Here is a 22,377-nt window from a genome sequence, read left to right on the forward strand (position 1 = left end):
CAGTGCTTAGTGTCTCGGGCCATTGCAGGGTGCTGGGTAGGTGCAGGCTGGGCGTGGATGTAACTATGTATATACATTGGCAGTGCTTAGTGTCTCGGGCCATTGCAGGGTGCTGGGTAGGTGCAAGCTGGGCGTGGATGTAACTATGTATATACATTGGCAGTGCTTAGTGTCTCGGGCCATTGCAGGGTGCTGGGTAGGTGCAGGCTGGTCGTGGATGTAACTATGTATATACATTGGCAGTGCTTAGTGTCTCGGGCCATTGCAGGGTGCTGGGTAGGTGCAGGCTGGTCGTGGATGTAACTATGTATATACATTGGCAGTGCTTAGTGTCTCGGGCCATTGCAGGGTGCTGGGTAGGTGCAGGCTGGGCGTGGATGTAACTATGTATATACATTGGCAGTGCTTAGTGTCTCGGGCCATTGCAGGGTGCTGGGTAGGTGCAGGCTGGTCGTGGATGTAACTATGTATATACATTGGCAGTGCTTAGTGTCTCGGGCCATTGCAGGGTGCTGGGTAGGTGCAGGCTGGGCGTGGATGTAACTATGTATATACATTGGCAGTGCTTAGTGTCTCGGGCCATTGCAGGGTGCTGGGTAGGTGCAGGCTGGTCGTGGATGTAACTATGTATATACATTGGCAGTGCTTAGTGTCTCGGGCCATTGCAGGGTGCTGGGTAGGTGCAGGCTGGGCGTGGATGTAACTATGTATATACATTGGCAGTGCTTAGTGTCTCGGGCCATTGCAGGGTGCTGGGTAGGTGCAGGCTGGGCGTGGATGCTTGAATGTAACCAGGATAGGCGCCAGGAATTTTTATAAACAAAAAGGTGCTTTAATGGACATCCGTCAGTAATGCTTCCCAGACACTGACACGATGGTTACTGGACAGAAACACGTGGCAAACAATATCATGATAGAATTCATCCCCTGGTATCTCTCACTCCTACGCTGGGGAGGTACTTAAACTTCTTACCCACAGCAGCAGATAAAGTGGCAGTCTCTTGCATAGAGTCAGTAATGCCCCATATTGAATGGGCCTCTTAGGAATACACTTAGGGCTCTTGGATTAGTAAACCGCTACTGTGTACAGCACACTTCTTCCATCTATGTGATCAGGATTGCACTAGGAACCCTTCGGTTGGGCCGGTCCCAACAGACTCCGGGGTTACTATGCAGAGAACTCTTACCAAGAGCACGCTTCCTCCTTTTCAATAGCGAGAACAATCTTGGACACCACTGGCACTTACATAATGGGCCCGTTTCCTAACTGAAAACAACAAACGCTGACAGGACACATCTTAATACACATAACTATACACAAAAACCTATTAACAGGACTCCCAGTGAGAAGTCCGAAGAACCAGCTTCTAGAACATAGGATGGAGCTATATATACCCTCTATACTCCTTAAAGTGACATCATTGGTCACAAGTCATACAAGGGAGTGGCAATCCCTTTTACATAGTCATCCTACCTCACATGATGGGGAGGGGAGTAACCTGAGTGTGTCCACACAGTTAACCCATTAAGGCCGTTAACTCCTTTTACTGAAATAATAGCCCCCAAAGAGGGGGCTACACACTCATTTACTGCTCATTAGTAAAAAGTGGAAGAAAAACTTTTCTTGGAGATGGGGAACCCATTGAATGTATGTAAGTGGTTCAGGTTTAAGATTGCAAGAGCCTAAGTGGTGATGACAAGAGTAAGGCTGCGGCCATGCTGCCGCGAAGCGCACTCGTGCTCGAGAACGGTGACGTCACACCTCTCTAAGCATGAGTGCTACGCTGTCCTTCTGCAATTTGGGAGCGCGAGTGGGGGGGGCGTGGTGTTTAAGGGAGGGGGCGTGTCATTGGTTGGATCGGGTGTGTGTGTGCACGAAGTGTCAGCGTGACCCTGCACATTTAATAACATTACAGTGAGCACGCCAGGCGCCAAGCATGAGCGCTCGTCGCGGCAGCATGGCCGCAGCCTAAAGGACCTCATGCTTTTATGACCCACATGTATGTTTCTGCCCAATCTACTATCCTTTGAAATACTGCCCTCCTATTAGTAAACAAGCATTGTAATGGGAAAAGGAGAATACATCTGAGTTTCAAACATCCCACTCAGACCGTGGAGGACACTTTGCACTTATAGGACTTCTCCGTTGTACCGGCCTCACTGTGGGCCAATCAAATTTGGTGCTGATATGTTAAATATTTTTTTTAAATATTACATTTTTGTCACACACAGTAAGTAGCGTGTAATTAGTGGGGCAAAGTGTTTTGGACGCCCATCTTACAATATTTCTACTGTGCAGACAAATGGGGAGGGACGCTTTAAATGAAACCAATAAAACCATTTTTGTTATTAAAAAGAAAGTGGAATTGACTTTGCATGTAAAAAAGTAGTGGCACTCTGGATTTGCATATTAATAGTACCGGTTACACTTCCGTTACACTTCAACCACTGCACATACTGTACGTATAACAATTTTACCAAGTTGTAGGCGGCAAATAAATATGCTATTTGCATTGTGTTGAATATACACGATGGGTGGTCACTGAACCTCCCTTAAAAGCAGCCCTATTACCAAGCGTCACAAAGGAACATATCCTAACGCACAAAATAGAAACCACCTGACTTTTTATGGCCCCAGTAAAATGTGTGTCAATTCTTTCCCCAGCTTGTTCTCCATGGCAGCTTTTAATTCCCATCAGGGAGGAGGGAATGTTCCAGGACTTGCAGTGTTCCAGGACTCGCAGTGTTCCAGGACTCGCGGTGTTCCAGGACTCGCGGTGTTCCAGGACTCGCGGTGTTCCAGGACTCGCAGTGTTCCAGGACTCGCGGTGTTCCAGGACTCGCAGTGTTCCAGGACTCGCGGTGTTCCAGGACTCGCAGTGTTCCAGGACTCGCGGTGTTCCAGGACTCGTGGTGTTCCAGGACTTGCAGTGTTCCAGGACTCGCGGTGTTCCAGGACTCGTGGTGTTCCAGGACTCGCAACTCTGCTGCCGTAAGACACCTGCTAACCCATTGACTTGAATGATTTGTGATATATTATCCAGTGCGAGAAGGTGCATTGTGGCAGAAGACTTCTTAGTATGACAATGGCTGGTTCTTTGTAGCTGTATATAGCTTTTCTGATTAAACATGTCTGCATCATACTGAAAATATATTTGTAGCCTTGAAGCCTCTTTTATATATACAAAGACTAAAGGCCCTTTTTACTAAGCTGTCCTCTGTCACAAGGAACCTTCCGACTCTGGTAGACACCTTACAGCATTTTCAAGTCAACGGGCTGTACGGTGTCTTCAGGAAAAATACTGCTTATTATATAGGATGACACCGATTTTATTTTACCCACTGATAATGCAGAATATTGTATTAAAATGCAGATTGTCAGAGAGTTTCCATAGGATTAAATTAATAATCTCTTCAAAGTGCAGGTCTCCTCTAGGACAGAGATACAAAGCAGAGATCTACTCACACGTTCATAATGAGGTTCTCCTTTAATGTGACAGCCAAGAACAGAGGAAAGATGACGTTTCAGGTGATGGAAGGTCCATATGGTCCTAAAACTTCGTCTTTCCACTGTTCTTGGCTGTCACATTAAAAGGAGAACCTCATTATGAACGTGTGAGTAGATCTCTACTTTGTATCTGCCTTAGAGGAGACCTGCACTCTGAAGAAAATGTTTGTCTGTGTTGTGTTGGCTGCACAAGCCGGATTCTCCTCGCCTGAGGCTGTTTCCCCGCACTTTGGTATCAGAGGATTAAATAGCAACCAGTGATAACGCAGAATGTCACAGAATACCCCTCCATAACACACCAGCAGGAGCAATAGGCCTGGCTACATTCCCTTGCTACATACCTCTTGCTGATGCGATATTCAACCTTAGACTGCTCCTCTCCGGACGCAACCACTGATCTCTGCAGCTAGAAAACAGACAAAACAGTAACAGCGCAACATATTCCCCTGCATACACCCCGCGGCTAATATATGACAGGTTACATTCTCTGTGAGCTGGAACATTCTGTGTTGAAGTAGCACAATTGTATATATAGATGCTGTTCATGCAGTTTACTACATATCACAATATGACAATAAAACTGTGCAAAAGTAAACACTGATTATTATCTGCATTCCTCTGTCACACGGGCGGGCCCTTCCAATGGATGCTGTAGGGCCTCTTCTCCCCCCCCAACTCAGGCATCACTAGCATCATCCACCTATCAACAACAATATAATACTCTGTCCTGGGCCCCATTGGTACTGTCAGCAGGCTTTCGTCCTGTAGTAACAATGGAGCATCACCTACATTGTTTCTTGTTTGTTGTATTTTGACCCAATGGGGACAGTTGGCTTTTTTTCTCTAGGTTTTATTTTTTTTTGTGTGTAATATTCATAATTTCTGATTGACTGCTTCTGGCACATATAGAATCAGCCCCTTACTGTATGTAAAATACAAGAATCACTCACTTCCCACGGATGTATTCAGTGCAGACGTGGCGACAACTTCCCCAGAAAGGAACCCACAAAGTTAAGTTGAATGTATCAGAACAGTTAAAATCCCGCACTGTTGCCTCTGGGACTCAGTACCCACAATGTGAGCCGTTCGGTTACGGAGCACTAAAGTGGAGCCGCTGACGTCACCAGAATCGCCCTGCACTGATGCGCCCAAATAGTGCTGACTCAGAGTGGCGTACCGCAGGCTCCGTTAAAGCAGAACACAGAGAATTGGGACAAAAAAGCAATGGTTGCTCCATAACAATAAAACTCCTACGCGTTTCATAGAGTGAGTCTACTTCTTCAGGGAGATCCCTGAAGCTTGGATATCGGAGCGGCCGGATACTAGGACGCCCTCAACTACCTGGCTGGGACTGGAGCGATGACGACGGCGGCTTGCAGAACCGAGACCGGTTGTATTTCTGTACGTGTATATAATACCACCCTTTTCATATTTCACAATATATTTTACATTATTACGCTATGAGAGTTGTGCGCTGTCTTTTTTGCTTTTCACACCTTACTGTATGTGAGTGTGGTGCGAATTTACATCATGTTTAAATGTTCCCATTTGTTTTATTCCATGTCTATTTTGTGCCATTATAATGCTAGGATCTATTTTGTGCCATTATAATGCTAGGATCTATTTTGTGCCATTATAATGCTATGATCTATTTTGTGCCATTATAATGCTAGGATCTATTTTGTGCCATTATAATGCTAAGATCTATTTTGTGCCATTATAATGCTAGGATCTATTTTGTGCCATTATAATGCTATGATCTATTTTGTGCCATTATAATGCTAGGATCTATTTTGTGCCATTATAATGCTGGGATCTATTTTGTGCCATTATAATGCTAGGATCTATTTTGTGCCATTATAATGCTATGATCTATTTTGTGCCATTATAATGCTATGATCTGTTTTATGCCATTATAATGCTATGATCTATTTTGTGCCATTATAATGCTAGGATCTATTTTGTGCCATTATAATGCTATGATCTATTTTGTGCCATTATAATGCTATGATCTATTTTGTGCCATTATAATGCTATGATCTATTTTGTGCCATTATAATGCTAGGATCTATTTTGTGCCATTATAATGCTAGGATCTATTTTGTGCCATTATAATGCTAGGATCTATTTTGTGCCATTATAATGCTAGGATCTATTTTGTGCCATTATAATGCTAGGATCTATTTTGTGCCATTATAATGCTATGATCTATTTTGTGCCATTATAATGCTATGATATATTTTATGCCATTATAATGCTATGATATATTTTATGCCATTATAATGCTATGATATATTTTATGCTATTATAATGCTATGATCTGTTTTGTGCCATTATAATGCTATGATCTATTTTGTGCCATTATAATGCTATGATCTGTTTTGTGCCATTATAATGCTATGATCTATTTTGTGCCATTATAATGCTAGGATCTATTTTGTGCCATTATAATGCTAGGATCTATTTTGTGCCATTATAATGCTAGGATCTATTTTGTGCCATTATAATGCTAGGATATATTTTGTGTCGCCATCTTGTAGTTCAGAATTCCAGCGGTTCCAGTAGTTGTTCTAACCCTAATCCTGGAGAAGAGCAAATTCATTTTGGATGATATATTAAACTCCAATAACTTAATTTCATGTCTGTTTATATTGTTTCCGCACTGCAAGGTTCCCTTTAATTTAATTTTTTTCATTATCTTTCCTATTTTATTTTCTGTGCTCCAAATATATATTAGAATTTATTTTTTCTTTATTTAAGCAAACAGAAAAACATTAGTTTTTTTTTTGTCCTTTGCATATCTGGTCATTGGTATTCTCATTAGTTCAACTTTCAACACAATATAATGTACGGGTTCCTTGGAAATGACACATTTAGAAAACACAAGGTGTACAACAGTATTTTATCAACATTATAACTGCAGTGAGGAACATATGTGTCACGCCTGCCCCAAAGCTGCAATCCAAGCAGCCTTCTCCCCCCCCCCCTTTAATATGTGCATCAATATAATCCACACAATGATAAGTAATTAGCTAAGTTGCTGATAGATTTGTTCTCCTGTGATCGATCGGTGAAGATTTGGCTCGGGGGTTCATTAAATGTCTATCAGTGCAGCAGAAGAGAAAGTTCTGTGGGGAAGTTCATGTGACCAGGCAGTCACTAGATACAATTGGTGCACTGCTAGAGAGAGGGCAGGGCTCAAAAATGGATGTGCCAGAGCCTGTTTCAGGATAGGAAGGGGATGTGACTTTGTAAATGGTTGCTAAAGGAAAAAAAATGCTTGTTACATTATAACACGTTAAAAATGTAATTCGGAGTTGTTTAAAAAAAATGCTTCAAGTATTTTCTCATAGTTCAGAACTGATTTATTAAAAAAAAATACACATGTAGGATCTTGCATGGTCTGTAGCTTTAAACAACATCCGAGTTCGTTGCTGGAGAGACAAAAAACATGACGTTTCACCAATATGCAAGCCAAATCCCGACCCCTGGCACAACAAGCACCAGATACAGTGAGACAAGGGAAAACTGGAGTCATTGTGGGAACAGCCTCGTATAAGCTCAACGTTTCATAACGTGCAACTGAGACATTTATGATCTGTTTTTGCAGCTTTGAATGTTATAAGATCCAGATGAGGACATCATTATTTTGTAACCAAGGCAACTACTTCCGTTATCATCAGGCTCCAGCAAATGGAAATGTTAGAGTTAGTTTGAAATGATTATACTATAAATTACACCTATGTTACGCATATAAGTTCATTTATGTGGGGAAAGGGAAAGAAGGAGCTTTCCTGATTTGCATAATGAATCATTGGAACACATTTCATGTGCAGGTAACTGTGGCAATACATTCAGATGATCATTGCAATGTTAAACTAGAGGGGGATTGCTTGGGACATTGTATAGTAATAATAAATCCATCATTAGTCGAAAACATAAACATAAGTAGCTGATACAGTGTGTTTTAATTCAGAGCACCCACAAAAAAAGGAAACAAATTCATTTTTAAAGCTGAACACCAACTAATATCCTACGTGTGTTTTTTTTAAAAATAAATCAGTTCTGTACTATGAGAAAATACTAGTAGCATTAAAAAAAACTCTGACATTCTGAATGTATTATAATGTAACAAGCATTTTTTGTTTCTATAGCAACCATTTACAAAGTCACATCCCTATCCTCTTCTGAAACAGGCTCTGGCACACCCCCTTTTTGAGCCCTGCCCACTCTCTAGCAGTGCACCAATTGTATCTAGTGACTGCCTGGTCACATTTTATATTTAAAAAATGCAGATGTACACTGAAGCGGTTCAGATTCAATGCAGCTGTGAACACAAAGTTCTTTGTGTCCTCCTCGCTCATTAACATTCCAGTGGGTGGGGTTGACATTCCACAAAGTACAAGCAAATGTTAACCCTTAGCACGCTGGTCCTGTGCAGAGAGGAACAGCTCCTGGGAAGCCCCATCAGGCTGTGCGCATTTGGGGCGATGCAAATGTACACTGAAGGGCATCTTCCCCACAGGATTGTGTATCTTTGATCCTCTTCTGCTGCACTGACAGTCATTTAATGAACCCCTGAGCCGAATCTTCGCCGATCGAACACAGGAGAACGGACCGATCGGCAACTTAGCTAATTACTTATCACTGTGTGGACTGTATTGTTGCACATATTAAAGGGGGGGAAACAAGCTTGGACTGCTGCTTTAACAGGATGCAAATAGGTAAAACGGTTACACTCACAGGTTGTTTAAAAATCTATTTGTGACCTTCTACATGTGGCACTGTCCCTTTAAGTAATACAGGAATACAAACTGGACATTGTGGGGTTATTACGTGGACAACTTACCCAGGGAGCTGCGATTTCCTTAATCTTCTCAGCCTCAAGGTCGCTGACGAAGTCATGGTAGAGGACCACGTATGGCTGCAGACTCACTATCTCTTTCTTCATGGGCTGGAGCATCAGGTGAGGGCTCTTGTTTGTATCGTACGAGCACAGCATCCTCGGGTTTTGATGGAGCATTGGCTGAAACCATTGCAACAACCATATTTAATGTGTCCCTTAGGCAATGATGTAATGCAACATTGTAATGAACTTGTGGGGCCTGGAGAAAGTGTACAATTCCTGCAGAATACATGAAGGCAGAAGACATGAAGAATGGGAGCTGTGAGGCTTCCAGATCCCGGGACACATTATTACAGCTAGGAAAAGATCTCCCTTGTTGGCCTCCCTTGTGGAAGTCTAGTGGTTGGAGTTCCTTAAAAAAAAGTAATAGCGCTGTATCTGATTTCAAGAAATTGTAGACCTCATAGAGATGAAATGAAGACACAGTATCTATTTTAACCGAGAAGCGAGTGATCGGCTGGTACATTATGTGTTATTTTAACTAAGACGCGAGTGATCGGCTGGTACATTATGTGTTGAAAGAATAGTGTTATGGTGACGGATGACAACAGAAGCCATGACCTTGAGCACTGCTTCCACTAGTAATGGACGTACAGATGTAGCACGGGTTACTGTGTCCGGCACCGGGGCAAGCTGCGTGACCGTGGCTGTCCCGGTGCCGAAGGATTATCACTGCAATGGGTCCGATGGGGAAGCATGAACCCTCTGGAGCTGCGGCTTTGTTCCTCTTCAGGATACCTTACATCCCTAAAGAAGCTAGCTGTGATCTAGCTAAACGCGTAGGAGGAAAGGAGAAGTCATACTTTGCGGGCATGCACTGTGTGAGTGTATTTTAATCATTATTTTTTCCATTAAAATCCCATACTTATCTCACCATGGTGGCATTACGTAGCGCTTTCTTCTAGGCATTCTTTATTCCTTCTTGGGGTCCAGGATTTCCCCTATGCAAAGCAGCAAGAGCCTGGTTCAACAATTACTTAAAGTGACTATTCCTCCTTTTTTTCCCTTCTCTTTCACCAACTATTTTTCAACGTATATTTTTTCCTACTGCTGCCCGTATATTACTTATATTCTATATATTTTTTTAATCTGCTTTTATTGATATATAGTGGTTTTAACACCATTAACTTTGTTTATAATACCCACTAGAGTTTCCTCTGAGCGCACAACGGGTTATTATTTCTCTCTGCTTAACACTTCCATACATATTACATAGCTTATGTTATCGATGCTTTCAAACTGTTGAAATATAATAATTTTCAAGTCTTTCAAATCTATGTAAAATGACATTGCAACGGCTTGTGGCCGTTCTACTCCCAGATATTTTTCAGATCTGGCTCCTTTGGAGAACTAGTGGATAAGCCCCGCCATTCTGATTAACGCTCTGCGAGACCCTCCGTTAAGGGACATGTCACTTTTTTAGAGGTGGCCCCTTTCTCGCATGGTGAGAAAATGAGCAGCAAACTCCCGTTGTGGTAATATCAGTGAGCGCAGTGCGATGCTTGTATGGGATATTGAGTACCACTCAAACCTACAGTTTCTGTATCATTAAAAGATAATGTATGTACAGTATTTTGAGATGATTTGTCTCCTTCTCTGTCTTAGGAGCCCATATATCGTATAAATATTTATAACATGTGGATGAATAAATGCACTTTCATAAAAAGGTTTGAAATATCTTCAAATCAGGCACAGCACCACTGCTATTTTAAGGCACTTCCTCCAATGGGTAGTGCATTGAATGGCATATGTTACTGTATGTAACTACGTTGTCCTTAACTGGGTGATTCAAAACAATATGTAAATACAGGTGCAGCTACGAGTATCCGAACACTGCTTTGAAAAATCTGGAGCAATCTCCCAGTAATGCTGCAACATTTCTCTGACATTTCTGCAGAAAGACTAATGGCCTGTCGGATTAACACAGCGGGGGTCCCTGGTCAGTTTGAATGGGACTGCCAGCATTACTGGGACATTGCCCCAGATTTTCCAAGGCAAGTGTTCGAATACTCGTAGCTGCACCTGTATTGCATTTCCAGTACTATATGTTCTCAGTGTATACAGTAGAAGCACAATACGGTTTCCCTTATTAGGGCTGCACCTTCAGGAATGTTACTCTTGTAACCCCTTTTGCTGCCACAAATCTATTTCTAGTCGGTCCAAATAGAAACAGCCAATTGAAATACTTGTTGGAAACAGTGGCAGCTGCGTGATATAGTGAGAGGTGACGTAACACCATTAGCAATACAGTAAATGACATTGCCTTGAAAGTTATTACACAGTTAACTGTGCGTTACCCTCCTGCTTCTAACAATACTGAATATGGGCAACATATAAAATCGTATCTTGCTTGATTTATTTAGCTAGGATGGATGTTATCAAAGGAGCACATCATCATTTGTATTTCTATCAGTATTAATAGAGCTGTTAACTCCCTGTCTGCCATATATTAAAAGGCTTTCAAAACATTGACTGGGTCAAATAGTCGAGCATGGCAGGTTTGTGGGAGTGTTGGAAGCATGTGTTTGCCTTGTCCTGAGGGGATTATTACTATTGTAGGATATGTTTTTGTATTGTTTATGCTAATAATATGACAAACATTCCTAACAGCCCCATCCCTGTTCGACCAATCGTTCCCCATTTATACTTGTTTGGACCTCTTCCGTTGGCTTCCCACCTGCCTCCCACTCCTCCAGACAGCTCGCTCTTCCCTCCTGTCCGCTTCCAGCTCCTCTGGACTTCACCCTACCCTTTCCACTCGCTCACCTCTCCTTCGGCCAGCTCGCTCTTCCCTCCTGTCCGCTTCCAGCTCCTCTGGCGTTCACCCTACCCTTTCCACTCGCACACCACTACTCCAGACAGCTCGCTCTTCCCTCCTGTCCGCTTCCAGCTCCTCTGGACTTCACCCTACCCTTTCCACTCGCTCACCTCTCCTTCGGCCAGCTCGCTCTTCCCTCCTGTCCGCTTCCAGCTCCTCTGGAGTTCACCCTACCCTTTCCACTCGCACACCACTCCTCCGGCCAGCTCGCTCGCTCTTCTTTCCCCCTTCCACTCCCCAGCTCCTCCAGAGTACACCTCACCCCTTCTGCTCACCCCCACTCCTCTGAACAGCTTGCTCCTACAGACTGCCCCCCCCTGATGCTCTTTAATGACATTCCATAGTCCCCCACCTTCATAGCCCACACCGTTCTTCTCCTAACCCCGCCTTTCACCGGGCGGCCGCGCAGCCTTGGACCTTCCCTCTCCCCTTGATTGGACATGGCACTGGTGAGTCAATCATTGAGTGGCGAGCCTATTTCAATGTTTGTCAAGGTGCCAACAATTCTAGGCATTACTAGCTAGTAATGCCTGGAATTCTGACCAATCAGGATGCAGCATTTCGATAATGCCCCCTCCCTGTTGAGCCTATAATAAAAAAGGCCATTCTTATTATACACTGAGATTGTATGAGTCCAAGCTTTTCAATTTGTATTACTCTCTAGCTGCAAGGCATCAAAATGCTCATGCTCTTGATAACCATGTCCCGTAAATCTGCATAATGGGCACTAAGAGATGTAAGTTAATGTTTACTACATAAAGACCCATATTTACTAAGCAGTATTCTGCAAAGACACCTTGCAATGCTGGAAGACACCGTATAGCCCATTAACGTGAATAGGCTGTGAAGTGTCTTATGGAGTAGCCCGTCCTAGCAAATGTGGCCCAATATGATCAATCTGCAGGGCCATATTTACAGAGCAGTGCTACAGTATAAGGCGGAAATTATAGTCACCGCGCGCGATGGAGCGCATGCATGTGGCACACGCCTGTCGCTTAAGCGAATGTAAACTGGGCTTCAGGCGATGGGGAGACGTGGAAGAGGCGTGGCTGTGACTTCACGAAGCTGGTTTGCCATCTTTGGCTGAACCGCTTCACGTGATGCGGCCGTCGCTTGGATAGACACATTGATTGGCCTGTCCAAAACGCGGTCACGCCATCACGCCTCACCGTGCACCATATGGGCGCCTTATAGGCTTGAGGCATGTGGTTTGCGACACGCATGCACCATCGCGGCCACTATAATCACAGCCTAAGACCCTTTCTGGCAATGAATAGATTTGAAGGTATCCTCACAGCATTCATCAGCAAATATGTCTCACTATCCTTTCCACTACACTTCTAAATATGGGAGCAAAGCTTTGTAGACTCTATATTTAAAAGGCTTAATGCTATATTTATATATATATATATATATATATATATATATATATATATATATATATATATATATATGTTATAAAAACAAAAGGCAATTTTAGGACTGTGAAACAAAAAATGGTGGTATTGCTGCAAGTGCCCCTTACAAGTCAAAATCACTATTGCATTTCAGTGAATATACCCCTTTGGCGTTCATACCTGGGATCCTAGGGTTTGACACAGACCTTCATAAAGGTCTCTGGTCCTCAGGTGGGTGACATTGGGTCTCTGTATCTTGGTCCCCTCCAGCCCTGCACTGGCCGGGTCATCTTCTACAATCCTTTCATACTTTGCTATGTTCTGAGCCATTCTTCCGTTGTCTGGATCTGAGAAACCGAACAGCATGAAGTATGAGAGGGGCAGAAACCACATGGCAGTCACCGTTTGACCAGGCAATGCAGGCACTTTAACCCAGGGGTGGGCAACTCCAGCCCTCAAGGGCCACCAACAGGTCAGGTTTTCAGAAAACCCCTGCTTCCGCACAGGTATCTCAGACATCGGGTCCCCAGGGACATGTGTGATTGAACAAACGCAAAAGCAAGAAACATCAGTCAACAGAAAGGGAGAGAGTGTAATAAATAAATAAATACAGATAGGTGAGAGTATATTATATCCACAAGAGAGAGTGGATATTGGGAGGTGCGGGCACTTGTGCCAAACGTTCTGATATTCAAGTGGTCCCTTATTATTACAAGGGATGAGGTCGTCTCCAGGTGAGAAACAGAGATTTCTCCTTTTAATTAGTTTCAATGTTGTGTCCTGCACTTATTTTTAGTTATATCTAATAAATGTTAACTTTTATCCGGAGGTATCTTGAGTGCTATAATAGGGATCTAGCGCAGGGGGCGGGGACAAAATGTTCTACGGGGGACGCCGCGCTCACAGAGGCCCCACGCTCTTCCCCACAACATTTAAAGTGGTTGCGGAGGAGAGCGCGGGGTCTCTATAACTGCCTATAACCGTCTATCTGGCTTAGCACAATGATGTGTCACCGTGACAACGTGACGACAGAGCAATGAGATAACGAAGAGCAGATAAGAGGCGGGGGAGGGGCAACTTAAAAGTGCACGTATCCCTGATGTAGTGTATATAGTTTACTTATAAGTGTCCATTAACTAGGTTCCAATCAGCTACGTTCAAGTTGTTACCCGTGCTACTGTTCTTAGTTCACTTTCATCCCACCAGGGACTGTCCCTTTAAATTGTCTCCTTGTGTGAACAAAGCAATGTCACAAACAGTGTGAGATTCATTACGTTAACAGATATATCTTTTATAACCTCCTTCTGAACAAAAGGTTGTAAGTTCAGTGTCTGTACTCAAAACGAATGATGTATGTTGGAGGCAGTCATACTGTGTGCTCCGATTACTTGGTGATTGATACATGTAACCCAGCAGGCTCTCTATAGGAGTCTGTCTGATCTGCAGAATTCAACAAGAGCAGGAAATACGATGTCTAAGTCAGTGGTTTTCAACGGGGGTTCCTAAGAGCTCTTGGGCTCCCCGAAGGACTCGCTGCAATTTTCAGGTCATTTGAAAATTGTACCAAATACAAAAGAATTTACAATGCATCTGATCTCAGACGCGCTATTAGAGAGGGTTGGGGTTCCTTACAGAGCATGTGATCTCAGACGCGCTATTAGAGAGGGTTTGGGGTTCCTTACAATGCATCTGATCTCAGACACGCTATTAGAGAGGGTTGGGGTTCCTTACAGTGCATCTGATCTCAGACGCGCCATTAGAGAGGGTTTGGGGTTCCTTACAATGCATCTGATCTCAGACGCGCTATTAGAGAGGGTCGGGGTTCCTTACAGTGCATCTGATCTCAGACGCGCTATTAGAGAGGGTTGGGGTTCTTTACAGTGCATCTGATCTCAGACGCGCTATTAGAGAGGGTCGGGGTTCCTTACAGTGCATCTGATCTCAGACGCGCTATTAGAGCGGGTTTGGGATCCGCAGAATTTCACAATATAATTATAGGGTTCCTTAACCAAAAAAAGTTTGAAAACCGCTGCTCTAAGTATTGCAGAGCACAGGAAATCAGGCCGCACATCTGTCATGTCCTGTACATGACTCGGGCTTCCTCACAGCTCTCTCCTGGGGGTTGGAAGCCCACCGAATGTTATCTTTTTACTGTTTGTATCTTTGACTCAGTTAAGTACCTAGAGTACTGGCCAACGAGCGACTCCTCCTGAGAGGGAGACTTGGGATGGAAATGAAAGGGCGACCAGGGGGTTTTATCAGGGAGAAATTACAGGTGTGATGATACTGTACATGTCTTTAGCTACAAATCGGTAGATGTTCCAGGTAAATACAGAGAAATTGTATTAAGGGCGAGTCTTATAGATTAGATAACATCCGCCGTGTTCGAAGTGGGATGTACCACGGGCACAACGAACCACTACGTTTTATTTCAAAACTCGGAGTACAAATGTTTTTTATTCATGCACTTTAGGAAGTTTATCCCTCTTTCTATTTTAAAGTATAAATATGAAATAACAGTTTTTCAAGTATGGTCCAAATACCTTTTACCCCAATGTTTATATGCAGTAGATATGAGCAGTGTGTTTTATATACAGTATGTTTTATATGCAGTATATACGAGCAGTATGTTTTATATACAGTATGTATGAGCAGTGTGTTTTATATACAGTATGTTTTATATACAGTATGTATGAGCAGTATGTTTTATATACAGTATGTTTTAAATACTGTATGTATGATCAGTGTGTTTTATATATGTATGTATAGGCTGTGTGTTTTATATACAGTGTGTATGAGCAGTGGGTTTTATGTACAGTATGTATGTGCAGTGTGTTTTATATACAGTATGTTTTATATACAGTGTGTATGAGCAGTGTGTTTTATGTATGAGCAGTGTTTTATATACAGTATGAGCACTTTGTTTTATATACAGTATGTTTTATATACAGTATGTATGAGCAGTGTGTTTTATATACAGTATGAGCACTTTGTTTTATATACAGTATGTTTTATATACAGTATGTATGAGCAGTATGTGTTATATACAGTATGTTACATTTTTCCAAATAACACTCAGTACCGAAATTCTTTTCAAGCCCAGTGACACACGTGATTATCCGATATTATAGACAATATTTCTGCTCAACATCCCTCTCAAACAGCATGTAAACCCCACAACAGTCCCACTCATCGAGCAGCAGCGTAGGAATACTTAGCAGTCACATACCGTGGAGCAGACACTCCCTGGAGAGATGTAAGGCACGGGAAACGTTTCCGGCCTGGAAGAAACGCAGAAATATTAAGAGATCAGCATACCTATAATCACACAGCCAGATATGGACGTTTAACCTTTTTATTGCTGGAAAGCATCACAACATATCACACAGCCCATCCCAACACAGTAACCCAGGGGCTCTCAGCTCTAGTCCTCAAGTCCCCTCCAACAGGTCAGGTTTTCAAGATATCCCTGCTGCAGCACAGGTGGCTCAATCAGTCCCTGCTCCAGCACTGGAGGCTCAATCAGTTCCTGCTTCAGCACAGGTGGCTCAATCAGGGGCTTAGTTTTCGACTGAGCCACTGATTGAGCCACCTGTGCTGAAGCAGGGATATCCAGAAAATCCTGACCTGTTGAGGGTCTTGAGGACTGGAGTCGAGAACCCCTGCAGTATCCTATCATTCATTCATTATCTTAAGTGCTATTTAAACATGGCACATCCTTTTTTGTTCTCTTTGCACCGCCCTCACATACAGGGGCTTCCCTGGGACATCTCCAGCCGGTTTGGCATTTTGCATAAATATTTAGAGCTATATTTGAGAAAATCCGGGCTTCTTTCAGCATGAATGAGCAGGTCAGCGGTAATGTCAGTGCCTTTGACGCGAGTGAACCTGGTTCTCATCCCTGTGCTTCAGGCAGCGACATTAGATTGTACGCTCTGTGGTTCAGGGACTCACTGTGCCAGTGAAAAAAAAAAAAAAAAATATATATATATATATATATATATATATGCAGCCATGCAGTGCTACAAAAGAAAAAAAAGGTATTCATTATAACTTCTGCACCGTATCAGACCCAGCGGTGGCACTTGCATGTACAAAAATGTAAATGGTACAGGCGCCCAATAGTGCAGGATCAATATATCAATCATTTAGTCACACACAGAGACACAGGAATTGAGATTAATAAAAACAAATGATTAGAGTAAGTGAGTAAGAGTCTCAGCAATAAAGTCCATAAGAGGCAATGGTACCCTGAAGGTATGAGCTAGTGGGCAAGAACCCACCATCAACTAGGATAATCAATATATACCCAGTGTTAACTCAATATTATAAGTCAACATAGTGTCTTCATAATTTTATATTAATAATATTGTTCTCTATTCTTTAATATTTATCTCCATTAATAATCTTTATCATGATCACATTCTCGGCCATGTCCATAGAACTATCTCTCACAGATGTTATTGGAGTTAAGTCCTACGTCATAAGGATACCAACAATGAATCAACATTATAGCTTCATCAAATTAATTTACAATTTTATTCTCCATCATTTTATATTTTTCACTGTTGTAATCCTTGTCATAATCACTTTATTAACCATACATACCATAACGCGGTCTGAGCGTGGCTCCCGTTTTTAAAAAGCTTAGCTGCATTTTCCCCCGCGATCCCCGTTATAACACGGGCGCTTTATGTGGACCCCAAGCACCGCGTTATAACGGGGTTCAGCTGTATATATTAAGGGTGATTCCTAGATTAGGTGTTAAATAAAAACCTATCTTAAATAAAGTGCACCCTAAATTGAAGACAAGGATACAATATTAAAATAATATTGTGACAATAAGTGATAATATGATTAAAAAAAAATACATACAAAAACCTTCAATAGTGATGAGTCTGCTGCTTGACAAAGTGGATGGCTCAGCACCACATGAATATACAGTACATGAAAAAGAAAAAGACACAGCACACAACTCAGATCAAGACAGTAATTATATTGTTACAAACAAGTGAGGTAATATATGCACTTATAAGATAACTCGGTTATATAAGCAGGGCATGTTTAGGGTACATGTTACCACTCGTGTACTCGCTCAATGGATAGCCTCCGCAGTCATCAGCCTCCAGTAAGAAGCACAGCGTCACTCTGTCCAAGAATTACCAGTCCAGATGATCCTCCACTGGTCACGGGTCTACTCGAGCGTCCCACGGTCCCGGTACAGAACTAGACCAAGTGTTCCCCTTAGTATTGGCTCTAGGGCTCACTTAGCCCAAGTATCAAGCCGCAGCTCCAGTAATTCAAAGCGGAGCTCCTGACGTTTCTGGAGGTGTGTCTGAATGAACGACTCTCCAGCACAGGAGCAGTGGGTATACCGCAAGCAGCTGATCGGAGCGCAGGCACGGAGATACCGGGATATAAAGTCTTCAAATACTTGAACATCATAGGTCCTATGCGTTTTGTAGAATAAAATCTACTTCATCAGGGATGATTACTGTGTCGTTGCCCCTGTTATTTAAACTCTATGTGAATAGGCGATTGGTTATTCTATCTAAATCATGCAGTTAACAAATCAGCACTCTGCTACATCACCAACACAGGTGTAGCATCACTAACACATACACATTGATTAGTTTGGGTAATAATATACAGATGTTCTGAGTCATCATTGTATTTATAATGATCTATTTATCATTCTAAATGATAATATTCATAGATCATGTTGGAAATAACACATTAAGAACCAACAAAGAAAGACTGTGTATACACACATGATGATAGCTAGTCAAATGCATGTAAGTGATCAAAGATTTGAATAATTAAAGAGATCAATAGACCAAGGTGTATCAATTATTAATTATTCCCTCATGCCGGATACTGAATTACTAGATATTTAATCACCAGATTGCATATAGAAGCAATGATTGATACTAGGAGACATGTTTATCTCAAAAAGTGACCCAAATTCCATTCTATATGTGACCTTCTGGGACACGTGTCCTCAATACAAATATCCAGTGTGCTCCTCTATGATCTGGAACAGTCGTGCGAGGTCCCTCGCGCTTCCCGGGGGCACTTAAATGAAGTACCGGGGAAGCGGCGAAGGCGTCTGTAAACAGCACTCACCTTGGCTCCCGCGGCTTCTGGAGACGCGTTGACATGGCACCGCGGAGGTCATGTGACATCGTGTTGCCATGGCAACGTGGTGTCATGACGTCGGAGCCGAGGTAAGAGGGAGAGGGGGGGGGGCACGGAGAGAGGGGAATAGCCGGCAGGGGGCGCAGGGGAAAAAGATTGCGCTCCCCTGATCTTGAATATTCACAATATCTCCACCTCTTTGTATCAATGTCATTTTATCAATCCCCATAAAGGAGAAATTCCTAATCCCTCCCTCTTTACACTCAGAGAAATGTTTAGGAGGGAGGAGATCCCCTTTCTTAATCAGTCTAATGCAGTGGCTCCCAACTACCGTCCTCAAGGCCCACTAACAGTGCAGGTCTTAAGGCAATCCTCTCATTAGCACAGGTGGCCCAATCATTGTCACTGAACCACCTGTGCTCAAGCCGGGGTATCCTTAAAACCTGCACTGCTACTGGTCCCTGAAGACTGGGATTGGGAACCTCTGGTCTAATGTGTTCCTGTATCCATGTCTTAAGGGCTCGCGTTATCCTTCCAACATATCTTCTCCCACAGCCACATGATAGATGCTATATTACAAATGTTGAGTTACGATGAATAAAGTTGTTAACCCTGTATGTCTTCTGCGGGATGTGGGAACAGAAAAAGTTACATGGTTTCATATACATGCAGATGTTGCAGGTACCACACCGATATGAACCTCTAGTGACATATACATATATATATATATATACATGCAGATATACATGCAGATATACATGCAGATGTTGCAGGTACCACACCGATATGAACCTCTAGTGACATATACATATATATATATATACATGCAGATATACATGCAGATGTTGCAGGTACCACACCGATATGAACCTCTAGTGACAAAGATATTTTTCTGTCTAGTAGAGGTCGAGATTTCACTAGGGGAATTGTAGGATGCTTTTGTCTTAGCTTTATGATATATACATCTTGGGCCGGTTTTAACATATTAACACAGACCTGGATCCATGTGCAGGAACCCCCAATGTTTGTGTATGTAACACCTCTATCCCCCCGGCTATAGAAGATAGGGTGTACAGTACATATATTCAGTCTCTATTTACACTGCAGACATGGTTTCTACCTGCTTTCTCAGTCAGTTTTACCTTTGGTCTCAGGGCTTCCCCAGTGAATCCAGGCCTGGGCTGCAGTGAGTGGTAGAATAAATAAAAAGAACTTTTAACAGGATGCTGGCTTTATTGTCAGCGGGATCAGCATACATCTGACTGCCTATCATCATGTGTGTATACACGGTCTTTCTGTGTTGGTTCTTAAAGCGTGATTTCTAATATGATCTATGAATATTATCCTATAGAATGGTAAATAGATAATTATAAACACAATGACGACTCAGTACATCTGTATATTATGGTGATGATGACCCTTTGCATGTGTTGTTGGTATAATGATTTGCATATGGGTTTAGAAATGTGAGTTTATGTTCCAGTTGATGAATATATCAGTTTATGAATTGGTATATAAAGAAAATAAACATAAATTGATCACTCTGGAAGATCGATGGTATCTGTACCGTTTAGGATCTAACTCCAATAACATTGTTGGGATAGTTCTTTCTGTATGGTTAGGAATGTGGTTACGACAAGGATTTACAACAGTGAAAAATATCAAATTATGGAGAATAACATTGTAAATTAATTTGATGAAGCTACAATGTTGACTCATTGTTGGTATCCTTATGACGTAGGACTTAACTCCAATAGCATCTGTGAGATAGTTCTATAGACGTGGCCGAGAATGTGATCATGATAGAGATTATTAATGGAGATAAATACTAAAGAATAAAGAACAATATTATTAATATAAAATTATGAAGGCACTACGTTGACTTATAATATTGAGTTAACACTGGGTACATATTGATTATCCTTGTCAATATATTTTGTACTCTTGTATTATTGTTCTCTATTATTCTTCCTATTGGTTATTTGTTGACTTTAATATTTATTTGATTCTCTCTATAATTCTCAATTTTTGTCAAAACATTCTCTGTTCCCCCCCATATGTGTTGTGGCAGGATGACCGTGGTTAGTGAGGAGACAACACGACTCTTCTGGTGAAATAATGCTGGTGGATTTATTTGTCCAAAAGTGTAACCAAAACAATGGGTACTCTGTCCCTTTAAGTGCAATAAATGTAAACAAAAACCTATCCCCGGTCGGGGAACTGACTAAACAAAAGTGCAGGCTATCTACCTGGCTGGCTAGCTAACCTAGTCCAGCCCAACAATGTTTCAACAACACCAGTTGGCTCCTTACCTGGGAGCTTTATTCCCCCTTGGGACAGGATCAATCTGAGCAACCTGTGTCTCTGTCAACACTCCTCTGTCTTCTCTCTGTGCCTGAGAGAGACTTCTGCTCCAGAGCCATTTCCTCTTCCTGTTTTAAAGCAGGTGAGCTAGCTTAATTTGAATCACCTGTGGACTGCTTAATAAACTGGGTTAACCCCTCGTCTACTGGAAAGCAGGCATACTGCCATTTCCTACTAATGTATACAGAGTCAATGACCCTGTCACAGTGTATATATATATAACTATTTCTAGTCAGTTTAATGTTTGTCACATTACTTGTTGATATATTCATAGGGATTAGAGTTCAGTAGAGTAAATATGCCAGTGTCCTAGGAGGTAACATTTGTACATGCATAACAACAATGATTGTTTTTTTGTTTTTCTTATATATATCTGAGCACTCATTTTGTTAATGTCTTTATAGATGTCGTCTTTTCCTGTGCTTATTTGTGACTCTATTTGTTTAGTCATGTGATGTGGTGAGTGGCTCTCGCGGAGGCTCATGACGTCATGATGGGGCAGGTCATACTTGCGCATGCTCACAGCATCGGCGGATGAAACGGGGAGCCGATCAGTTGTGCCACAGGTCGCTCTCTGTCTGCTGCAGGCTGTGCGCTTGCGCCAGAATACACGACGTCACTGCGCTTGTGCAGAATGTCGTGACGTCATAGCATCTTTTGGCACGAAATCGCCGATCACCAGCTATTTTTAAAAGGTATGTTTCTGCATTTCTACTGACTCCTTGATAAAGTGCGTTCATGCACGAAACGCGTAGGAGGGTTGCGGTACCTCCGTTTTTTTAATGCAGATCTAATAAACTAATTTTTATTTTTCTACCTGATCCACTCTCTTTTTTATACAGCACACAAAACAAAAATAGCTTTTCATCAGCAAACAAAAGAAAAATGTCTTTTTCTTCAGCAGACAAAACAGTTTCTCTTTAGCAGACAGAGTCAAAATAGCGCCATATTTTGTAACTTTTTGACTATGGTGGCACTCACACGGACTTTGGAAAAGTAGCAAAAATATTTATTCAACCAGATCAATGTTTCAAACCTGGTTGCCAAGTCTCCATTATTGAACCGGACAGTCCTGTATTTGGACACTCTGTCCAGTAAAATATGAGCGGTAATACGGGACATGTTTGTGTCCGATATTGCCTCTCTGGACATGGGGGCCGTGGGATTTCCCCGAGCAGGGTGGTTGCTAGGCAGCTCGGCAGCTTCCTCCATTATGATGAGCTGCTGCTGGGTAATGGAGCCAATC

The 22,377-nt window shown here is 42.3% G+C and overlaps 1 protein-coding gene across 3 annotated transcripts in view; it reads right to left on the reverse strand.

The window, feature by feature from the left end:
* P4HA3 (prolyl 4-hydroxylase subunit alpha 3) overlaps nt 1-22,377 on the reverse strand; it is a 73,729-nt gene that overhangs the window by 9,496 nt on the left and 41,856 nt on the right. For 2 of the 3 annotated variants that reach the window (XM_075592753.1, XM_075592755.1), the window contains exons 5-8: nt 15,859-15,910; nt 12,810-12,976; nt 8,358-8,534; nt 3,850-3,914 (exon numbers count right to left, since the gene is read on the reverse strand). In XM_075592753.1, coding sequence (XP_075448868.1) covers nt 3,850-3,914; nt 8,358-8,534; nt 12,810-12,976; nt 15,859-15,910 — 461 coding nt within the window. Of the gene's footprint in view, nt 1-1,999; nt 3,002-3,849; nt 3,915-8,357; nt 8,535-12,809; nt 12,977-15,858; nt 15,911-22,377 lie in introns of those variants that run through there. The other variant, XM_075592754.1, reaches the window with a different exon arrangement.

The sequence above is a fragment of the Ascaphus truei genome, chromosome 3 (genome assembly GCF_040206685.1).
Source record: "Ascaphus truei isolate aAscTru1 chromosome 3, aAscTru1.hap1, whole genome shotgun sequence".
Lineage (NCBI taxonomy): Eukaryota > Metazoa > Chordata > Amphibia > Anura > Ascaphidae > Ascaphus > Ascaphus truei.